This window comes from Condylura cristata, unplaced genomic scaffold (genome assembly GCF_000260355.1).
Source record: "Condylura cristata isolate star-nosed mole 26May11 unplaced genomic scaffold, ConCri1.0 scaffold00021, whole genome shotgun sequence".
Lineage (NCBI taxonomy): Eukaryota > Metazoa > Chordata > Mammalia > Eulipotyphla > Talpidae > Condylura > Condylura cristata.
Window position 1 is genome coordinate 37,954,843 of NW_004567122.1, and position 19,880 is coordinate 37,974,722.

The 19,880-nt window shown below is 54.6% G+C and overlaps 2 protein-coding genes across 3 annotated transcripts in view; one reads left to right on the plus strand and one right to left on the minus strand.

The window, feature by feature from the left end:
- HMGXB3 (HMG box domain containing 3) overlaps positions 1-10,816 on the plus strand; it is a 48,685-nt gene extending 37,869 nt beyond the window's left edge. For both annotated transcript variants that reach the window (XM_012727852.1, XM_012727853.1), the window contains exons 14-20: positions 218-349; positions 1,237-1,421; positions 5,573-5,792; positions 7,334-7,467; positions 8,089-8,205; positions 9,390-9,599; positions 10,338-10,816. In XM_012727852.1, coding sequence (XP_012583306.1) covers positions 218-349; positions 1,237-1,421; positions 5,573-5,792; positions 7,334-7,467; positions 8,089-8,205; positions 9,390-9,599; positions 10,338-10,802 — 1,463 coding nt within the window. In that variant the 3' untranslated portion in view covers positions 10,803-10,816. The remainder of the gene's footprint in view (positions 1-217; positions 350-1,236; positions 1,422-5,572; positions 5,793-7,333; positions 7,468-8,088; positions 8,206-9,389; positions 9,600-10,337) is intronic.
- A 1,658-nt stretch (positions 10,817-12,474) lies between these two features.
- CSF1R (colony stimulating factor 1 receptor) overlaps positions 12,475-19,880 on the minus strand; it is a 26,321-nt gene continuing 18,915 nt past the window's right edge. Inside the window, exons 11-21 of the mRNA XM_004686565.2 lie at positions 19,000-19,126; positions 18,769-18,873; positions 18,212-18,322; positions 17,454-17,616; positions 15,421-15,512; positions 15,236-15,333; positions 14,289-14,411; positions 14,101-14,212; positions 13,660-13,759; positions 12,750-12,858; positions 12,475-12,659 (exon numbers count right to left, since the gene is read on the minus strand). Of these exons, the coding sequence (XP_004686622.1) occupies positions 12,492-12,659; positions 12,750-12,858; positions 13,660-13,759; positions 14,101-14,212; positions 14,289-14,411; positions 15,236-15,333; positions 15,421-15,512; positions 17,454-17,616; positions 18,212-18,322; positions 18,769-18,873; positions 19,000-19,126 (1,308 nt within the window). The 3' untranslated portion in view covers positions 12,475-12,491. The remainder of the gene's footprint in view (positions 12,660-12,749; positions 12,859-13,659; positions 13,760-14,100; positions 14,213-14,288; positions 14,412-15,235; positions 15,334-15,420; positions 15,513-17,453; positions 17,617-18,211; positions 18,323-18,768; positions 18,874-18,999; positions 19,127-19,880) is intronic.

Consider the following 19,880-nt stretch of genomic DNA (forward strand, 5'->3'; position numbering starts at 1 on the left):
CTGCGCCACCAGGGAGGGCCTTTTCTTTTTTAATTTACGTTTTATTACGGGCAGTTTCCTGTCAAAGCCATTTAGGTGTGCCTTACTCTTTTTAACTAGTTAAAAACATAAACTGGTTTTTCTATTTTATGACTATACAATAATTTATTTCATATTCCGATTGCCTCTGTGGATGGTGTTGTAGAGAATTTCCCTCTTGCTTCTTTTTAACCTGCAGGTCTCTTTAATGTGGGCAACAAACTGCTGGTGAGCCTGGACTTGCTTTTTGCAATCCGAAACCAGATCAAGCTGGGAGAGGACCCCAGAGTGTCTATCAGCACTGTTCTAAAGTCAGTGCAGGAGCAGACAGGTAAAAGTTGCCTTCTTTCCCTCCTGGCAGTTAGTCCTGAGCTCTCTGGGATTTCCAGTGTCAGACCTTGGTTGAAAGTCATCTTGGAAGAGAGTGTAATTTTGTGATGGAGACTTTCCTGACATTCCTTCTTCTGGATTTGTAAATGTTAAGCTAACTTTGGAAACTCTGAGTCTGTTGTGCATCTGGGGACCGTCCACACAAGATTAAGCTGACTTTCTGAAGCTCATCCTTTGAGCATAGGTGGATGTGACCTCACTGCATGTGAGTTATGCATCCCCACACACAGCTCCTGCACGTCCGCGCCAGGCCTGTGGCTCATGGCGCCTGAAGGAGCCATTCCCATGGTTGAGGGTGGAGACCATCTTTCTTACTACCAAGAAATTATTTTTCTCTTGCTTCTTTTTTTTCCCCCCTTTTCCCTTCTCCTTCCTACAGACTCTGCTTCCCCAGTACCTTTCCTTGCTGTGAAGGCAGGTGAAATAGAGGAAATGTTCTTGGCTCAGATACGCATGTTTGAATCTGGGCTCTGCCACTTGGGTGACATGTGATTTTGAGCAAGTTACGCCTCAGTGTCTTCAGTTATAATAAAAGAAAGATTAATAAAATAAAGACCCTGGTTCATAAAGTGGTAGAGGTTGAATGAGGTAATGCAGTTGAAGTTTGTGGCACAGCATCTGGTGCCTGGAAGGAGGAGCTACAGGGGGCTGCTAGGTTTCCTCCTGATATTTTGAAGGCCAGACTACTAGATCCTCAGACTGGTTAGTATTCCTGAGTGTCCATAGGCGAGAAGCAGCCTGCAGAGTTGCTATCTTCTCGCCTTTGGCTCATCCATGGTGGCCTCAGAACCTTTTTCTATGATCTCAACACTCTTGCTGTCCTTCCAGAGAAGACTCTGACCTTGGAGGAGCTGAGCCAGCTGCAGGAACTTCTGTGTAATGGTTACTGGGCTTTCGAGTGCCTCACTGTCCGAGACTACAATGACATGATCTGTGGCATCTGTGGTGTGGCCCCCAAAGTGGAAATGGCCCAAAGGAGTGAAGAAAATGTATTGGCACTGAAAAGCGTGGAGGTAAGTGCATCTCCGCCACTGTTGGTACCTCTAGAAGTGATCTCACACTTTGGCCACGGGGGCAGATAGCTAGTCCTGTCCTGTGTGGGTGAGTGACTTCCTGCCACTTTCCAAGATTAAATCTGACGAAGGCATTTGTCAGTTGTTCCACAAATGATTTAAACATGAACGAGGTATGCTTTTAGACTCTTGGGAAGTGGCAGTGAAAATCCAGAGTTTCTGTGCTCATGAAGTGCACATGCTGGTTTGGAAAACAGGTGGGAAATGAATATTACTTGTATTACATAGTTATTTACAATTAATTTATTTAAAGACGTATCATAAGAATAAAACATGGAGAAGTGTGGTGGAATGGGGGGCCGTTCCTGCTTCATGTGGAAGGTCTTTCTATTCCGTTGGCATTTGGGTACTGATCTGAAGGAGTGTTCCAGCAGGGGGAGCAGTGACAGTGACCTGGGTGGGCTTGCTGGGTGTGACTGAGGAGCAGCAGGGAGGCCAGAGTGGCTGGACTGTGCTAGGCTTGGGAGAGAGGTGGGACATGTGAGGTTCACCAGACATGGGAATTCAGACCTAGGTTACCTGTGCCATTGGAAGGCCTCACACTGAGTGAAATGGAGCAAACAAGGGGTTTGGAAGAAAAGAATGACATGATCTGAGATAGTTCATAACAGAAAATGTTCACATAGAGAGCACCAAACTTAGTGGCTTTATACATTAATTCTAACAAATACCCAAGAAATGTTGGAGCACAGTAATAAGAGAAAAGCAAAATAGGGGTGTTTTCCCAGTTCACGTGCAAGACAACATAACCTTGAGAATGAAACCAGACGTTTAACATAAGAGAACTTGGGACTGGCTGTACTCATGAATATAGATGCCAAAGACCTAAATTAGATAACAGCAAATCAAGTTTAACAGTGAATAAAGTAATGTGCCATGACTATGCTCACCCCAGGAAAGCAAGATAGCGTCAGCATTTGGAAATTCACTAATATAATCAACCACTTAGCAGATTAAAGGAGAAAGCCATATGATTATTTCATTAGATGAAAAAAAAAAAGACTTCATATTAACACCCATTTATGATAAAGCTTATTGTACAGTGAGAATAATAGGGAGGCTTCTTAACCTAGTATGGGCTTTTTTTTAAAAAGTACCCATAGAGGGCAGAAAGCTAAAAAGACACTTCTCCAGAGAGGAAATGCAGATGGCCAACAAGCATATGAAAAAATGTTCAGCATCACTTGTAATAAGGGAGATGCAAATTAAAACCACAATGAGATACCACCTCACCCCAATGAGAATGGCACATCTTCAAACAACTAGCAACAACAAATGTTGGTGAGGATGTAGTTTGCTAAGGGAATGCAAACTAGTGCAACCACTATGAAAAACTGTTTGGAGGTTCCTCAAACTGCTTAACATGGAGCTTCCCTACGACCCAACAATCCCACTCCTAGGTATCTACCCAAAAGACACAAAAGCACTGATTCAAAAAGATACCTGCATCCCTATGTTTATTGCTGCTTTATTTACAATTGGAAAGACATGGATCAACCCAAATGACCAAAAGTAGATGACTGGATTAAAAAGATGTGTACATATACACAATGGAATATTACTCAGCAATTAAAAAAGAGAAACACATACCTTTTATAGCAACAGGGATGGAGCCAGAACAGATCGTGCTTAGTGAAATAAGCCAAAGAAAAAGAAAAATAACCGATGGTTTCACTCCTAGCAGGAGCATAAAGGACCAGGTGATAAAATGATGGTAACAACAACAACAAGGAGAAAAACTATAGCAGAGACTTTTTACAGGGGTAGAGTGGAGAATGGGATCAAAAACAGTGGGGGTGGGGAAGTAAACTGGACTGTGGTGATGGCACACGGGTGATTTAGTGATGGGAAGCCCACAGGGATTACAACTGAGATGGGAAAAGGCACAAAGTGATGTAAAAATAAACTATTATATATTTTTTAAAAAGTACCCATAGATCGATGCCATGTCTCCAAGGTCAGATGCAGATGCCCCTGGCATGGGAGGTCGTACCCTGGGGTGCTGGCTTTGCCTCTCACCTGCCTTTACTGGGGGCAAGTGGGGACCTCTGAAGAAAGCTTTAATGTAGTTTCTGGCATGGCTAGCTAAGTACACTAGGAATTCAATGCCTATTCCTCGTTCTCTTCACAATTTAAAAAGGAAAGGACATAGGTGGATCAAAAAGTTTTTGAAGGAAGGTGATGCATAACAGGACATATAAAAACATAATACTCTTTGGAGAGAAAATGAACTGTAAAAAATGTTGTTTTTTGTGTTTTTTCTTCACCATGAGGCTGTCACTAGACCCATTCAAATCTGCTTGCCTGCTGATTGCGTAAATAGTAACATAGCCACAATTTGTTGTGTTTAATTGCATCTGCTTACTTATTCTATGTGAAATTCTTTGCTGTATGACTTCATTTCCACTCAACCCTTTGAGATGAAGGGGCTGAAACCCCAGGGCTCATCCATACTCACTAGTACCTTTGGTTACTGAACTCTGTTTTTTCTAAGCACATCTAGCAAGAGACACTTTGATTTCCAGAGTAGACACAGCTCATATTCCTGCAGAGCCCTTGTCTCCATCTTGCTGGTCCTTGACCTATGCTGGTCAAGACTCTCTTCTCTTTTTTTGTTTTTGAAGATTTATTTATGCATACAGAACTGGGTATAGGCTAGAGGTACAGGGCGGTGAAAATGTTCACCAAAGACAGAGTGGGGAGCAGAACAGGCAGATCGATGAAGTACACTGCTGAGGGGAGCAGCGAGCGAAGCAGAGGTCTGCCCCGCCATGTGGGCAGCTCCCTGGTTAGGGATCGAACTTGAGCTGACACAGCTGCAGCTAGCTTCCCAGTGCTGTGCTTTTAACCCATTGTGCCACCAGGGAAGGCCCTGGTCAAGGCTCTTGCCTCACAGGATGGAGCACCATTTCCCTACTCTCAGCTGTGTGTGTCCCTGCCCTCCTGTGGTGCTGGCAGTTTCTGTGTATAGAATGTTGTGTGTGTGCGTACATACATGTACACGTGGAGGTGAACCTGTGAAATGAAAGTTTCTGAACAACGCTTTATGCTATTGTCTATAGAAGACTGTTTGGATTGACCCCTCTCCTCCGTAACTGTTGGCAGGAGGACCCTCAACAGATGTCAGTAACCACGGCACACACTGTCATTTGGCATTTCCTATCCCTTCTTTGTGGGTGGACTTTAATACCTTATGAAACTGGGGCACTTGCTGTGTCCTTACGTGTACACTGAGCACCTGTGGGGGTGGTGGGAGGAAGAGGAGAGCAGGGAAGGAGAGGTCTGTGTGGAGCAGCAGTTCTCAGGCATAGAATTGCAGTGGGCATGGTTCTCCATCTTTGATCAGGAGACTTGCTAGACTCACCCCTGGAGTTTCTGATTGGATAGGTCTGAAATGGAGTCAAGAATTTCTGTAAGTTCCCAGGTAATGCCCTCACTGTTAGACCTACTTTCCTAGGGAATCTTTGAAGTGCACACCTGATTTAGTTCATAGAGATTGTGCTTTGGCTCAGTTCTCTGAATAAGAGTTGGCGAATTGCTGAGTGACATAATGCTCTGGAGATAGAAGACCAGGGGCCTTCAGTGGCATGAGTGATGGGTGCTGCAGGAGGTGGCGCTGTGCACCAGGGTGAGGGGTCAGCAGGGCCTGGGGAGCAGGGAGCCGGGCTACTCCATCCTATTCCTGCCAGCTGGGTGGGGATTAAGGGCTTGGGCTTTGGACCCAGAACGTTGTTCACTTCTTAACTCTGCCCTTCAGTCTAGTGTCTCACTCCGACCCCTTGCCTGCTATGGCAGCGTAAGTGCCGAGTTAGTGCCTGGCACATGACAGATGCACACCTGGTGGCCCCCCTTTCCTGGCACGGCTGGGGAATGACCCAAATGAAGTATAGGGTCTGAGGGGTGCTGTGGCATGGGAGAAGCCTCGTGCCAAGTGGCATGGAAATCAAGGTGGTCCAGATGGAGGCATCCCGGCGGCGCAGGCTGTCAGAACCCAGCTCCCAGCTTTGGTTGCCGTGGCCATGTTGGGAGCTTCTGTGCTGCTGGTTCTCCGTGGCACCTACATTGTGATCTTTTTTGTCCTGACCCCTTAGTTCACCTGGCCTGAGTTCTTGAGCTCTAACGAGGTAAATGTGGAGGATTTCTGGGCCACGATGGAGACAGAGGCAATCGAGCAAGTGGCCTTCCCCACCAGCATCCCCATCACCAAGTTTGATGCCTCTGTTATCGCTCCCTTCTTCCCACCACTCATGAGAGGAGCTGTGGTCGTCAACACGGAGAGAGACAAAAGTCTGGATGTGCAGCCAGCACCTGGTAAGGCACCTGGCCGGGGATGGGGTCGGGGCAGGCCTGCGGTGGAGTATGCGATGGCCCGTGGCGGGGTGGCACAGGCTGGAGAAAGGCAGCTGCCCTGCCTCCATGGCGCTCTGGAAAGAAGGTGACAACCTACTGCAGCACCCCCTGAGATTAAATCCACAGTACCGAGTTTGAGGAGTTGCCAGCCATATCATCAGGGCTCACACAGCTGGTTGGCAGCTGTCCTCAGCCTGCTGCAGACCCTCCTGAAAGGTGCTGCCGGCCAGGCTCCCTCCCGAGATTCTCACCGTTATGTACAGGGAAGCCAGGAATCTGCTTTGTATATGCATCGTTAGGGTCATTTTACAGGCGCTGCATTGCACGTGGGGGTGGGGGGGAGGCCCCGGGCGAACTACTGAGAACGTGATTTCTGACAACTCGGGGCTGGGGCCTAGGCTTGGTACCTTAGGTGGCCTCCACCAAAGCCGGTCATTGCACGGATCCTCTGCTCCACTCACAAAGAAGGCATGTGCCTGCTCAGCTCCCAGGGGCTGTGAAGTGAGAAACGCTTTGCTTTTGTACCCCACCGTAAAAAGCAACTTTGCACCATGACTTACGTGGTACATTAATCAGCATAAGTGTATTTGTAACTAAAACAAAATTTTCACAAAGTAGTGCTTTTTAATCCAGTATAAAACACTTTACTTTCTATTTTACTTCACAGTTGAAATTCAGAACATGACCTACTGAATTGGTTTTGTAATACCCTGGGATGCACTAATTCTCGAACAGGGCTTCTCACATTCGATAGGTAGAGGCCCACCTCATGTTTACCACTCCAAGGCTCAGGCGCGTTTTTTTAAGGTCCTAGTAATTTGTCAGGCTGGTTTGGGGACACGAAGAGCGTCTTTAAAGGAGAGCTGCTGCTGCTTGCTATGTATGTGAGCAGCAGGTTTCTGATGAGCCTGCAAGAGGAAAGCTGACCCACTGTGGAGGTGTTGCGAGGGCTCTCTGCTAGATCTTGCTCGTTAGTGTTCAGGTCAGAAAGCCAGTTCTGATTTTTTTTTTTAAATGTATACAAGAACTGGGTCACAGGTGGAGAGTGGAGGGTGAGAGAATTCACCAGAGACAGAGTGGGGAGCAGAAAAAGCGGATCAACTGCAGCACCCCCTGAGATTAAATCCACAGTACCGAGTTTGAGGAGTTGCCAGCCATATCATCAGGGCTCACACAGCTGGTTGGCAGCTGTCCTCAGCCTGCTGCAGACCCTCCTGAAAGGTGCTGCCAGCTGGGCCGGCAGAGGTCCGCTGGGCCATATGGGTCAGCTCCCTGGTCAGAGATCAAACTCATGCTGCAGTGGCTGTGGATTGCTTCATAGTGCTGAGACCTAACCCTTGTATGACTTGACTATCCATAGCTGCAGAAGTTACCAGACCTGCCCCTCCCTTGAGCCCCCGGGCCCAGGCTCGCTGGCCATGCTCTTGGCCCTGCCCGTGTTCTCAGCCTCACGTAGGAGGTATCAGCTGGCACAGTGCCTCCCAGCACTGGCTCTCTTGCAGGCAATGGCAGTGCCTTGGTGAGGCTGCTCCAGGAGGGAGCCTGCAGGCTGGAGGAGATCAGCACCTACAGTGAAGACGACCTGCGGCACCTGCTCAGGCAGTGCGGCATCCCCTTTGGGGCAGGTGACTCCAAGGTGAGTATGGGAGGTCAGCCGTTGATGCCCGTTCTCTGAGCAGGGATGGGCGAGTGCACAGGAGGCCCTCTTCTGTCAGTCCTCGGCAGGGTGTGGGGGCTCAGGTTCCCAGCTCTCCGCTTGCTGTGACCCTGCGTACACTACTATACATCTCGGAGACTATTTTCCTTCATTTGCCAAGTGAAAATAGCCAAAATACTCCCTAAGGGTGGCTTCAAGGAGGGTGCTTTGCAGCGTGTCTGGTGCCTAACCAGGCCCTTGGAGAATGGGCATCAGAGGATCCAGGGACGGGTGAGCATGTGATGCACATGCACGTGGTGGCCGGACGGCTCTTGCAAGTTGTGTGCTTCCTTTTAGTTCGGGTGTGACAACAGTGTGACCTGACCCACCAGCCTGTTACCAAATCTTGCATCTCAGCACTTTCCCTGCCCTTCAGTAGGAAAGCCTCAGATCTCAGAGTCTGCTGCTTGCCCTGCTGGGCCCTAGAGCAGCTGTGGTGGGAGAGGCCTGTTTCACCTTGATAGATGACTCTTGCTTTGCACTGAAGTGGGTGTTAGTTGCTGCACACCAGTCTGGTCCCATCGCAGCTAGCCTCACTTAGCGATCATATCCTCTGCCCAGGACCAGCTCTGCTTCTCCTTGCTGGCCCTCTACAAATCTGTCCAGAATGGAGCCAGTGCCAAACAGCCCCCGCCTCATCTCACAGGGGGTAAGATCTACAAGATGTGCCCCCACCAGGTAAGAGGACCACTAGGTTGGCGGGGGGTAGGGGGGTGCATGGGTTGTCCATGTCAGATCACCCATGCAAGTGTCATTGATCCTCTCATCTTTAATGTCTTGGGTGCCAGCCTTTGGGCTAGAGAGGAGCCAGGGTCATCATCAGTGAAGTATTTATCAAGCTTGCTACCTGCCTTGTGCTGACCCCTGAATCAGCTGTCGAGAGCCCCACAGTGAGGCACAGCGACAACACTCCCTTCTGGCTGACCCGATTTTATCATGGGGAAATCACTGTGGCTTGGCAGTAGCTCTGAAGGAAGACCCTGTGGTGGAAAGTAATGGGGAGTGACTTGTCGCCACACAGCTCCCAGAGAAGGCCACAGTCCTGGAGGGGAGCCAAGGAAGGAAAGTTCTGCAGACGGAAGAGTGACTGCTTAGGCCTGAGTAGAAGACTGGGGGACCAGGGGGAGGAAGGTTGGAGGTCACCCGTTCTAGGTCAGGTCGTGGCGTGTAGGCCAGAGCAGTTGGGAGTTTTGCTTCTAAGTGAAGAGGGGTCCATTAGATGGCTTGCATGGGTAGATGTGCTCTGGTTTAGGGAAGGCCATGCTGTGTAGAGTAGGCCCATCCCAGAAGAGGCTGGGGCGGTTGACCCCGAACGGTCCTGACGGGGAGAGAACCTGCCCAGAGGTCTGTGTCATTGTGGCTGGGAATTCCCTCATGGATACCGCAGGGGCAGGAGAGCCATAGGTGTCCGGGCTGGGAGGACACCGGTCGGATGGGTGGGTGCGCAGCTTGAGGTCAGTCTGAGCGCCCCGTTGGTATGCAGTACTTCCTGGAGCTGTCGGCTGCTGCCTCAGCCGCCTCCCTGGGTAGTACAGCATGGTCGGGAGGAAGCTGCTCGGAGCACAATGGCGTGGCCCCACCTGCAGAGACTAATTCTTAAGGCCATGTTGGCTTCCAGAAATCCCCATCTGTGACCCAGCTCTTAGCTGCCCACACTGAATTGGATGGCACTGAAAGGGGTGGGCGGGACGGACCCACAGCCGTCCTGTCAGCCTCAGCCTCAGCTCATAGGAAGAGTAGGAAGGAAGCAGAAAGTCCGGGCCCTGGCACGGTGACAAGATGCTCTGGCAGCATCAGCTGAGGGCCTGGCTTGTCCATGGGCCAGTTTTCTAAATCGCCGTGCTGTGCCTTCATGTCTCCAGGTGGTCTGCGGCGCCAAGTACCTCGTGCGGGGGGAGAGCGCCCTAGACCACGTGGACCTGCTCGCCTCTTCCCGTCACTGGCCACCCGTCTACGTGGTCGACATGGCCACACCCGTGGCCCTGTGTGCCGACCTCTGCTACCCAGAACTGACCAACCAGATGTGGGGGAGGAACCAAGGCTGTTTCTCCAGCCCCACAGAGCCGCCTGTGGTGAGTTCCCGGCTGAGGAATTGGAGTGGTTCTCGTAGGCCAGCAGCGTCTCACCCCCAGGCCTTTAGGGAGGTCTTCCGGAACCATCTCTAGCGGCCTTTGCCTCCACCAGCACTTTCTCCTGATGCTCTGGCATCAGCATTTACCCACACAATATTACCTCATGTGCGAGTGAGGCCATAGCATGTCCATCGTGTGCCCAGGGCATCCCGCTACATGGCTACCTCTGGCTCCTAACTGACCTTGTGTGCCCTCTTCTTTTCTGAAAGTGGAAAGTCCAGCCCAAAGGGAAGTGGACTTGGCAGTGTCCCTGGCGGGTTAGGGCATGGCAATTGCTGATCTCTGCAGCCTGGTGCATCATACTGGGCAGTGAGGGGCTCTTACAGAGACAGTGGGCCCCCTCGGGCCAGCCTTGCCCTTTGCTCGAAGAGGCGTTGGGGGAGGAGGATGACACTCACCACTCACCTTTTCCTTATCCCCGGGTCCCGCTGACTTGGCTTCTGTGGGGCACCACACCCACCTGTCACCCTACTGCCCCTGTGAACTGAGGAGGGCCGGTGACAGTCTGGCTCGGGTAGGTCAGAATCTGCTCTGTCCCTGCGCACACACAGGACACGCCAGAAGAGAGGGGCCATGCCGTAGGCGCATGGTGACGCGAGATTTAATTAAGCGGGCTGGCTGCCCATCCTTCCCTGCATTGGCTCCTTCCTTCGTGTTCAAGTGCTTTCTCTCTCCTAGAACGTGTCCTGCCCAGAGCTCCTGGATCAGCATTATGCAGTGGATGTGACAGAGGCCGAGCACTCCGTCCAGCACCCAGTCACCAAGACTGCCACCCGGCGCATCGTCCATGCCGGCACACAGCTCAGCCCTGGCGACCCCAGCGCCGGGCACCACTCTTTGGCCCTGTGCCCTGAGTTGGCACCCTACACAACCATCCTGGCCTCCATCCAGGACAGTAAACCAAATAGTGTCCGCCAGAGGCCCATCGCCTTTGACAATGCCACCCACTATTACCTCTACAATCGCCTCATGGACTTCCTCACCAGCCGAGAGATTGTCAACCGGCAAATCCATGACATCGTGCAGAGCTGCCAGCCCGGCGAGGTGGTCATCCGCGACACCCTCTACCGCCTGGGGGTCGCTCAGATCAAGACAGAGACGGAGGCGGGTTATGAGGAGGAGGCAGCTGTGGCAGCAGAATAGACAGGCCCTTCTACAGAGACAACACCGTCTCTCTCAAGCCATAGTGAGGCCTGGCCCGGGCAGGGGGCAGTGGGAGGTTCACCTGCAGCGAGGGCCTCCCATGCTGGGACCGACCAAAGAGCTTCCGTTTCCTGAGCACGCCAGGGCCCAGTCCCTGGTCTGCCTCCTCATGGGCTTGGGAAGGGAGCAGAGTGTTCCTTACTCGCCCTAGAGAGCACTGGGGGCCACAGTGTGTTCAGCAGAGGGGAGGGAGCCTGAGGGGGCCTGGTGGCTGCCTGGCCTGCCGTAGGACCCCAGGGCCAGGCAGGAGTCTGGCGCTAGGTGGGAAGGCCGTGAGGTGTCTTCCGTCTCTGAGGAACGCTGTCTCCAGGGTCCACACCCATGGTTCCTTAGCCTGTTGCCTTTGACTTGGGGCTTTGGGGGCCTCATTTGTTCTGGGGACCCTTTGGCTCCTGATTTCTCTCAAGGAGGGCTGTGTTTCCCTCCTGCTTTTCCTACACCCTGTAGGGGAAGCTGAGGCGGAGGAAGCAACCACAGCTCTTCTAGGACTTTCCTCTTTGCCCAAACTTTGAGGAAGAGGAAGAGGGTCCCCTTCCTTCTTCCCCTGGCCACTGCTGCTGCACCTCCAACCTCCCTGGGCCCTCCCCACAGAGGGGTGTGGCCCACAGGCACGACATAACCTGGCAGCAGTAGGAGAAACTCCCTTCTGTGAAGGGGAAGCGGGTCGGGCCGTGAGGAGACAGCAGGACGGCTCAGTGCCCAGGGTTTGCTGGGGCCTGGGAGTTGGCCGTGTGTTACTTAATTTATTGAGAGGAGCGGAGTAGGTGGCTTTCCCCCCCTCTCACTTCCCGGGACAAAAATAAAATTTATTAAATTATCTGATTTTGGTGAAGCAGGAGTCAGGTGCGTGCTCGCTGTGCCAGCCGGTCACGGGTGTGGGGGAGGCTGCAGGCCCGCAAGAGGCGCCAAGAACCAGAGGCCAGCTGTGTTAATGCTGTTAGTTTAATGCTGACGAACATCCCGCAGCGTCACTGTTAGCTATGAGTCAGCTGGGGGGTGCGTGCTGCTTGCTTGGTGTGGCCAGCCACACAGGTCGCCTGCTCAGGATGATGGAGGACTGGGCAGAGCACCCCAAACTCTTAGCTGCCACCTGTTAATGCAGCAACACTAGATCCAGGGCTAGTGTTTTGGGGGATAGGGGGAGCTTCTTGTCAGGTAGCCACCCTGCTTCAGGAGCCTGAGCAGAGCACAGCCGCTGGGCACCCGTCTACTTTGTCAACTTTCAGCGCCCTGCCTTGTTGGGGCCCTTCACTCCGCCAAGGCCCAGGAGCCCTATTTTGTGGCTGCTAGGGTGTCTCTGGGGACTTTGGAGGTGCTAGAACAGTCCGTTTCTATGAAACAGGAGAGGAGTAGGGACAGGACTCCTGGGGTTTGGGACAAGGTAAAGGGTAAGCGCTGGGGTCTCCCAGTTGGGTAGCGGACAGGCCACGGCATTGAGAACGTGGCGGTAGGGCAGGGCTCAGCCCCAGCCCCTAACTGGCAGTGATGGCCCAGATCCTGAAAGTGGGGTTCTGGAGTTTCAGAGCTGGGCTGGGCAGTTGGATGAGGTGCCCCAGGGCAGAGTCTGTTCCTCCACAGCGCCCTCGGGGGTCATAGAAGCTTGGTGGAGGGGAGGGATGCTGTGTCCCCTCAGCAGAACTGGTAGTTGTTGGGCTGCAGCAGGGGCTGGGCAACGTCCCCCTGCTCACAGCAGGCCAGGTGCTCACTGGAGCTCTCCTCAGGTTCGCTGCTGCTGCTGCTGCTGCTGCTGCTATTGCTGCTATTGCTGCTACTGCTACTTGCCAGATTGGCATAGTCCTGCGAAGAGGCCAGGGCAGGGTTGTGCTGACAGGCAGACCCGGTCCCACCCGTGTTAGCCCGGCCCTGCCCTGGCCCTGGCCCACTCACCCGCTCGCTTCTGTCCACTGGGGTCTGCGCCTGCAGCAGGGAGCAGATCTGCTGGAACGTGGGTCTGCGGGTGGGCTCCAGGGCCCAGCAGGCCTGCATAATGCTGTATCTGAAATGGACGCAGACTGCCTGAGGTCTGGGTCGGTACCTACACCCCTCCAAGGCCCACCCAGCAGAGGTACTGCAGTCTGGTCGAGTGAGCTGAGCACAGGATGTTGCTCACTCTGGCCATGTGTTGTCACCCACTCCTCCCACCACCCTCAGAGAGGCGGCACCATCATGCCCTCTTCAACAACTGAATCTGCAGAAGCTGCGCAGGGATGCTGATCTCCCCAAGCTTAGAGAGCTGAGAAGGGCACTGCCTGCTGCCAGGGGTAGCTTGGGGGCGGCCCAGCCGTGAGTGGCTGGTGCCAGAAACTGGAGGGTCAGATGGGCTGCAGGGGGACTGGCTAGCCTGTCGCCCCTACTTTGCCCTGGGTGCCCGCCAGGAGGGGGAGCAGTGGTGTCAAGAGTGGCTGTGCAGAGATGGGGGGGGGTGTAGATTTGGTCGAATGTTGTGGTGAGGACAGAGTACCAGAAAGAAGCTCATGGTGGGCCAGTGACCCCAAGGGGAAGCTCATCCAGCACAGGAGAAATGAGAGGAGCCTGCATTGGGGTCGTCGTAATATACGGCCCACGTTAAAATCTTGAGTTCAGCCCCAGTTAAAAACTGTCTTGTGTGAGAACACCCCTCCCGCCCCCTGCGCCCCTGCCCGCTGTGCCTCCTGGGGAGCTAGAGGAAGCCCAGAACCCCGTGAGACTGGCCACGCAGCCCACTGCGGGAAGATGCTGCTTGGTGCCTGCACATTTGGGCAGGGAGAGACTGGCCGTTGGCCGCCCCCTTCAGCCCAAGCCTGAGTCCTTCACTTACATGTTCTTTGGGGCAAACATGGGCTGGGCCATTTGGTATCCATCTTTCACCAGTTTGTAGAACTTGCTGTTCACCAGGATGCCAGGGTAGGGGTTTAGTCCTGCAAAGGTAAGCCCACGTTCTGTTCACCTTCCCGCCCCCTCCCCCTGGCCCTGTGTCCCCCTCAGTGAGGCTGCGATAATGCGAGTGCGACAGGCACTAGGCGCTGCAAAGGGCAGAGCTTCAAGTGACATGGGGGCTAAGGTGGTCTGGTTGGCACTGCAGAAGTGAGAGCTGTGCCCCAGGCGGGGCGAGTGTCAGAAGCAGCAGTAAGTGTACATTAGGAGGGGACAGCCCCAAAGGAGCGTCTGCCCAGGACCACCCCTTCACTTCCACTAACCCTGCCCCAGGCACTGGCCTTGGCCAACTCTAAGGAGCCATAGAAAAGGGGCCTGGGCTCACCAAGTGAGAAGATCTCCCACAGGAGGATGCCGTAGGACCAGACGTCACTCTGCACTGTGTACACGCAGTCAAAGATGCTCTCTGGGGCCATCCACTTCACGGGCAGGCGGGCCTGCACGGCAGCCCCAGTCACCTCGGGCCCCGTGCCCTGCTCCAACCCAGCGTGGCCTGCCCTTCCCAGCACTCACGTTGCCCTTGACAATGTAGTTGGAGTCGTTCATGATGTCCCGAGCCAGTCCGAAGTCCCCAATCTTGGCCACGTGCCCGCTGGTCAGCAGCACGTTCCGGGCCGCCACGTCTCGGTGGATGCACTGGGGAAGTGCTCGCGCTCAGCCCCAGCCTTCTCTGACCCCCACCTGTACCCAGGTCGCTGGCAGAGCAGCCAGGGCCCTGGAGCCGAGTGCTGTCAGGCCCCCAATAGCCGCCACTTTCTGGCCCTGCCAGGTGCTTCTCTTGGCACTGTGCACATTGGCATCCCACTTGCTCTCAGGCAACCCAGTGCTGGGCCCATCTTTATAGGTGTAGCAACCCAGGCCAGAGAACTGCGTAGCTGCTCAAGAACACAGCGAGTGGCAGAGATGGTACTGGGGCCTCCGTCCCGCTACTCACCACTCAAAGCCAGCACGCACGCCAGTTGAGGGAGGAAATGGGCAACCTGAAGAGCCGGGGACAGTAACCTGCCACCCCCTCGGATTGCTGATTAAACCCCGTCTCCTCCAGCTTGTCTCGGGAGTGAGTGGCAAGGAGCCAGACCCGACTCCAGTAACTGCCAGCACTCATCTGGACTCCCTCCTTAGTGCGCTGAGAGGTGCTCGCAGCCACTCGGGGCGCTGGCAGCCTCCTGGGCTGCGTGTCACGTTAACATCCATCTACACCCTCACGGTGACTGTGGGTGTTCCTTTTCCCCCCACTGGGTGCTCCCTGAAGGGTACAGCAGTTATTCACACTGATGTAAAGGGGAAGGAAAATGGCCCCTTCTTGGAAATGGCCTGGCACACCAGGTGCTGGGCACAGCGTCTCCCGCTCATTCCTGACCTCGGACAGTGCCGCTCCTTCTCTTCCCCATGCTCCCGTTTCCCCTCACTCATCGCCAGGGGCCTGGGTGACAGCTCACTGGGCCCAGTCCCCGACTCACGTTCTTGGAGGCGAGGAAGGCCATGCCCTGGGCCACCTGGCTAGAGAAGTGCAGCAGATCCTGCAGCTCCAGCAGCGCCCCCTCCTCCTTGTCCGGGTCTGCATGGGAGGAGACATCAGGGCGGCCTGAGGCACCCCCCACCTCCCTGCCCAGGCTTGCAGTCCTCCCCATGGGTATCGCCTCACCTTGCTCAGAGAAGGAGTCGTTTGAAGAAGAAGTGGAAACAGGTCTCATCTCCACATAGGTGTCCAAGCCCTGACTGGAGAAGCCGCTGTCCCTGCGTGGGAGAGCACGCCAGACGCATCAGTCCCGAGGCCCACGCTGCCCAGCTCAGGTGCGGCCTTTGCCCACTCGCAGCCTCTTAGCAGGGAAAGGAGAGGACCTTTCTGACAAGGAAGCCCCACCAACTCCTGAGAGATCTCTGCTGTGGACTTGGTTGTCAGGGAGGGAGCAGATACCTACCTGTCCAGCCTCAGGGTAGGACTGCCCACCAAAAGCTGCTCGCTGCCCTGGCATTATCCTCCTGGCCCTCCCTCAAAACAGTACTGTGGGGGCGGGTGTATTCCTTTGCTCCTGGACCCTCCCTTATCCCAACAGTAGTCTCACCCCTGGCGTCACAGTAAGATTCCCCCGGGAGCTTTCACTGGATGGCCAAGGTTGGGGGGGAGGAAGCTTGTCATTCATCCTTTTTAATCTCTCCTTGTGCAACCTCAGTTGAGACCCACTAAGCAGAGCCAGGGCAAAGCTTCTTAAACTAATTTGTGCTCATGTGACTCACCGGGGAATCTTACTGAAAGGCAGGTTTTGCTTTTGCAGTACGGGCGGATCTGAGGCATCACTGTTCTAATGGTCTCAAGGGTGCCAGTGGCCCAGCATTGGGGAGCAGGTGAATTTGAGAAGCACTACTCTAGAATGGAGAACTTCTGCTGCTTCCGAACTCTGGCCAGAGCAGATTTCTGTGCCTCTCTGCACCCCCCCCCCCACCACCACCAGAGATGAGGGCCCGGACAGTGTCCATGGTCTAGTGTTCCCCGGAAGAGATCCTAGTGTTTTATCTGTGATCTGACATGGCAAATCAGCACTCGCCTTACTCTAGAAATTATACTTCTGTTTATGCAGCCCAGGACCCCACTGGCAGAACTGTTTCCCAGGCCTTTTGCCCTGGAAATCACTGCAGCATGAGTCCTTTACCCATTTTGCAGATGTGAAGATGTTCATGGTTCTTGTTTTTATTTAATCTGGCCTGAGGTTGCAGCCTGCAGAAGCCCCGTATGAATGGCCCTCTGGGAGGGGTTAGAATCAGAAGAGGAAGCAGTTCTTGCCAATCTCCACAGTGGAGGACACGGGATGGAGTGAAAGGGCCCCTTCACCTTTTGCTTGTCCAGGTTTGGCAGTGGACAGAGGCTGGGGCAGGGCCCGCAGCGGTGTGCTTCCTGGACTGTCCCAGACTCAAGTGCCTGACTCTGAGCCTCTCAGCTCCCGAGAGAGACGTCTCAAGGGGCAGTGTAGCTAGGTGGGCACAGGACTGGGAGTCAAGAAACCAGGATTCTAGCCCAGCAGTGCCTCTGGCCCTGACTCATTGTGACACTCGCCACTTTCTTTCCTTGGTTTCCAGTGCGTCTCTGTCCATCTGCCTCTGCGTGGCTTCCAGGAATCACAGCCTTCCAGAGTGGCAGAAAGACAGGAATTTTAGCCTCCGACAGCTCACACGTGAACCAGGCCCAAGCGTCCCAGGGTCACGGCCAGTCGGGTCAGTTGCCACCCTCTCCTGGTGACAGGCAACAGAGCCCCCACTTGTCTGATAACCCCTAAATGCACTAGGTGACCCTCACTGCCCCGCAGCAAGCTATAGGAGAAATGAGGTGACCTTCCAAGACCTGCCCACCTCGGCTAGGGGCCCATGAAGGCCTTGGTTGGTCTTCTACAGGTGTGGAAGTGAAGGTTTCTCAGTGCCCTTCTCTACCAGACTGTTAGCTGCACACCTGTGCCCTTGAGACACCCAGAGCGCAGGGGGTGCTCGAATATTGGATGCTGGGAAGAAGCCTACAAAATCGGAGTTGCTCATATGAGCTGGGATGGCCTCTCCTGTGGCTTGGGCGGGAATGTGAGGGTCTCCAGCCACCCCGCCCTGAGCTGGCTTTGGGGCTTGGACCTGGAGCCCCACCTCCAAGTTCTGGCAGGGACATACCTGCGGACGTATTTCTTGGCAGGGACATACCTGCGGACGTATTTCTTCTCCAGGTGGATGTTCTTATAGCCTGTGGTCACCTCGGCCTCGGGACCTAGACTCAGGCTGGGGCCCAGCATGGCCTCCGCCTTCCTGCGGAGGAAGTTGAGCAGGTCGCCGTAGCAGCAGTACTCAGTGATGACCAGGACAGGGCCTACGGCAGCAAGAGGATGGGGTGAATGTCGACAGAAACATGGGCCGGGCGATGGCTGGGTCTCAGGAGCTCTGAGTTCCAACCCCCAGTGAGCGGCCGTTTCTGGTCTCTGTGTCTGGGTAACCCCATATCTAAAGCAAAACCATTAAAGCTGAATAATTATTTCTTCAAAGGGAATGGGTGGTGGCAGCTTCCAACAGGCCAAAACTGCAACAGAAGAGGGGGCCAAGTGGGAGCCCCAGCAGGCCTGGGGCACACCCTTGGAGCTGAGGTGAGCGGCCACGCCTCTTCAGATGAGTGCTTCTCAGAAGCAGACTTGGGGCCTTCAGACCCCCAGAATCTGACTCCCTGGAGCAGGGCGTGGGGCTTGTACTGTCTCTCTCCCTGGGGGACTCCATTGTCTGAGACCCACCAGTCAGGGCTCACAGTTCTGTCGGCAGCATCGTAAGTGCTTCCAGCCCAGCCAGGCGAGTGGCCCAGGAATTTGAGGGGTGCTGCCAGGGGGTCCTACTGACACTCAGAGCAGGGAGAAGGGTTGGAATGGGGTGAGATGGGGCAGGGACCCACAGATGGCCACGGGGCCCCAGGGCCTCACCTCCATGGGTGCAGGCTCCCAGAAGGTTGACTATGTTCTCATGCTGGCCCAGGTGGCTCATGATCTTCAATTCCGACATGAGGGCCTCCTTCTCGTCAGCATGGGCGGTGGCTGAGAGTGGCGGTCACAGGTGCCACAGCGCAGAGAGCCACACAGATAGGAGACAGCAGGGGAGCAAGCCGAGGGTACCCAGAACCCCAAAGTGGTCAGAAGCCAAGAGAAGGAGAAATACGAACACAGATGGTAGTAGGGTGGAGACAGAAGAGGGGTGGGCTGTCAGCAGCTGGTCTTGGGGTGCAGGAAGCCAGGCAGTAGCCAGGTCACAGCTCTTGGTGACCATTGTATACCCTGGCCTCCTTGGGGCTCAGCTAGAAGCCCCTCCAGACCCAGGAGCCAGAGGATGGCTGGAGCTCATCAGGGTCCTTGCCTCAACCCCGGACTCTGTCCCTGGGCTCTGCTTCAGCTGCACCGTGAGGACCCTCATGCTGGCAGTGCAGTCTCTAGGGCCCACCTCCTCCCGCTGCTCACCCCAATGCCCAAGTTGCCCTCTCACTCACACTTCAGCATCTTCACAGCCACCTTCAGGACAGCATCCTCCTTGCCCAGACCAAAGGCTGTGGCTTCCACCACCTTCCCAAAGGCGCCGGCTCCCAGGGTCTTACCTGCCACATACACAGCCTCCTCAGCCCCTGGGCACCAGAGGGCGCTCTCTAGGGCAACGGGGCCCCCTGAACCCCTGCTGGCAGGGTGACGTGAGTGCTGTGTCAGGTGTGGAGACCCCATCTCACCGAACTGCAGGTTGTTTCGAGGGAACTCCCACTTTGCATTGTAGGGCAGCTGGGTGGGGTCAATGAAGGTGTAGCTGTTGCCCTCGTAGCTCTCGATGATCTTCCAGCGCACCTGGTACTTGGGTTTCTGAGGGAGCAGGACAAAGCGTGCTGCAGGCCGGAGGAGCCCCGGGGAGGGAGAGTGGCCATCCCATGGACCTGGCCGGAGGAGGCAGGGTGGCCCCGAAGGTGGTGGGGGACCCTGTCCTCTCAGGCCCGGGCCCTTTGTGACTCTGCCTCATGTCAGACCTTCCCTGCCGCAAGCCTCAGTTTTCCTAGGTGTCATTTGAAAAATCTGGACTGCTCAGTCAATAAGGACCTTGACAGCTCTCATAATATGGAAGTTCCTGAGCCAGGAGAGAGGGTGGAACTTGAGATTCTTCACCCACTTCCCATCCTCCCACCCAAACATGGAGTTCTAAGAACACAGACAACCTTGAACGTCTCAGCCCAGACTGTTCAGATGGTTCTGGGAAGAAAACAAAGCCGATGCAGGCAGACCCCCCACATCACAGCACCAGGACCCTGGAGCCTGCCTGTCAGAAGTGGTCCCCATGGACAGTGGGAGTGTCAGTCAGATATAAGCTTTGTGTCCTTCGCCTACCGTGTTGACACAGCAATGAAGTTGCCTAAAATGTCTCAAGATATCTCCCTGCTGGGAAATGAGACATGCCTGTAGGACTAGAGAGGGAGGGGGCAGTTGACGATAAGGCAGTGAGGGCCCCAGGTGTTAGGAAGGGGCCAGCTGAGAGCCCATCGAAGGAGGCGCTTGGCAGGTGATGGAGGGAAGGTCCCTGTTTCTGTGTGAGCGACAGGAGGTGGGGAGAGTTGCGGGGGGAGGG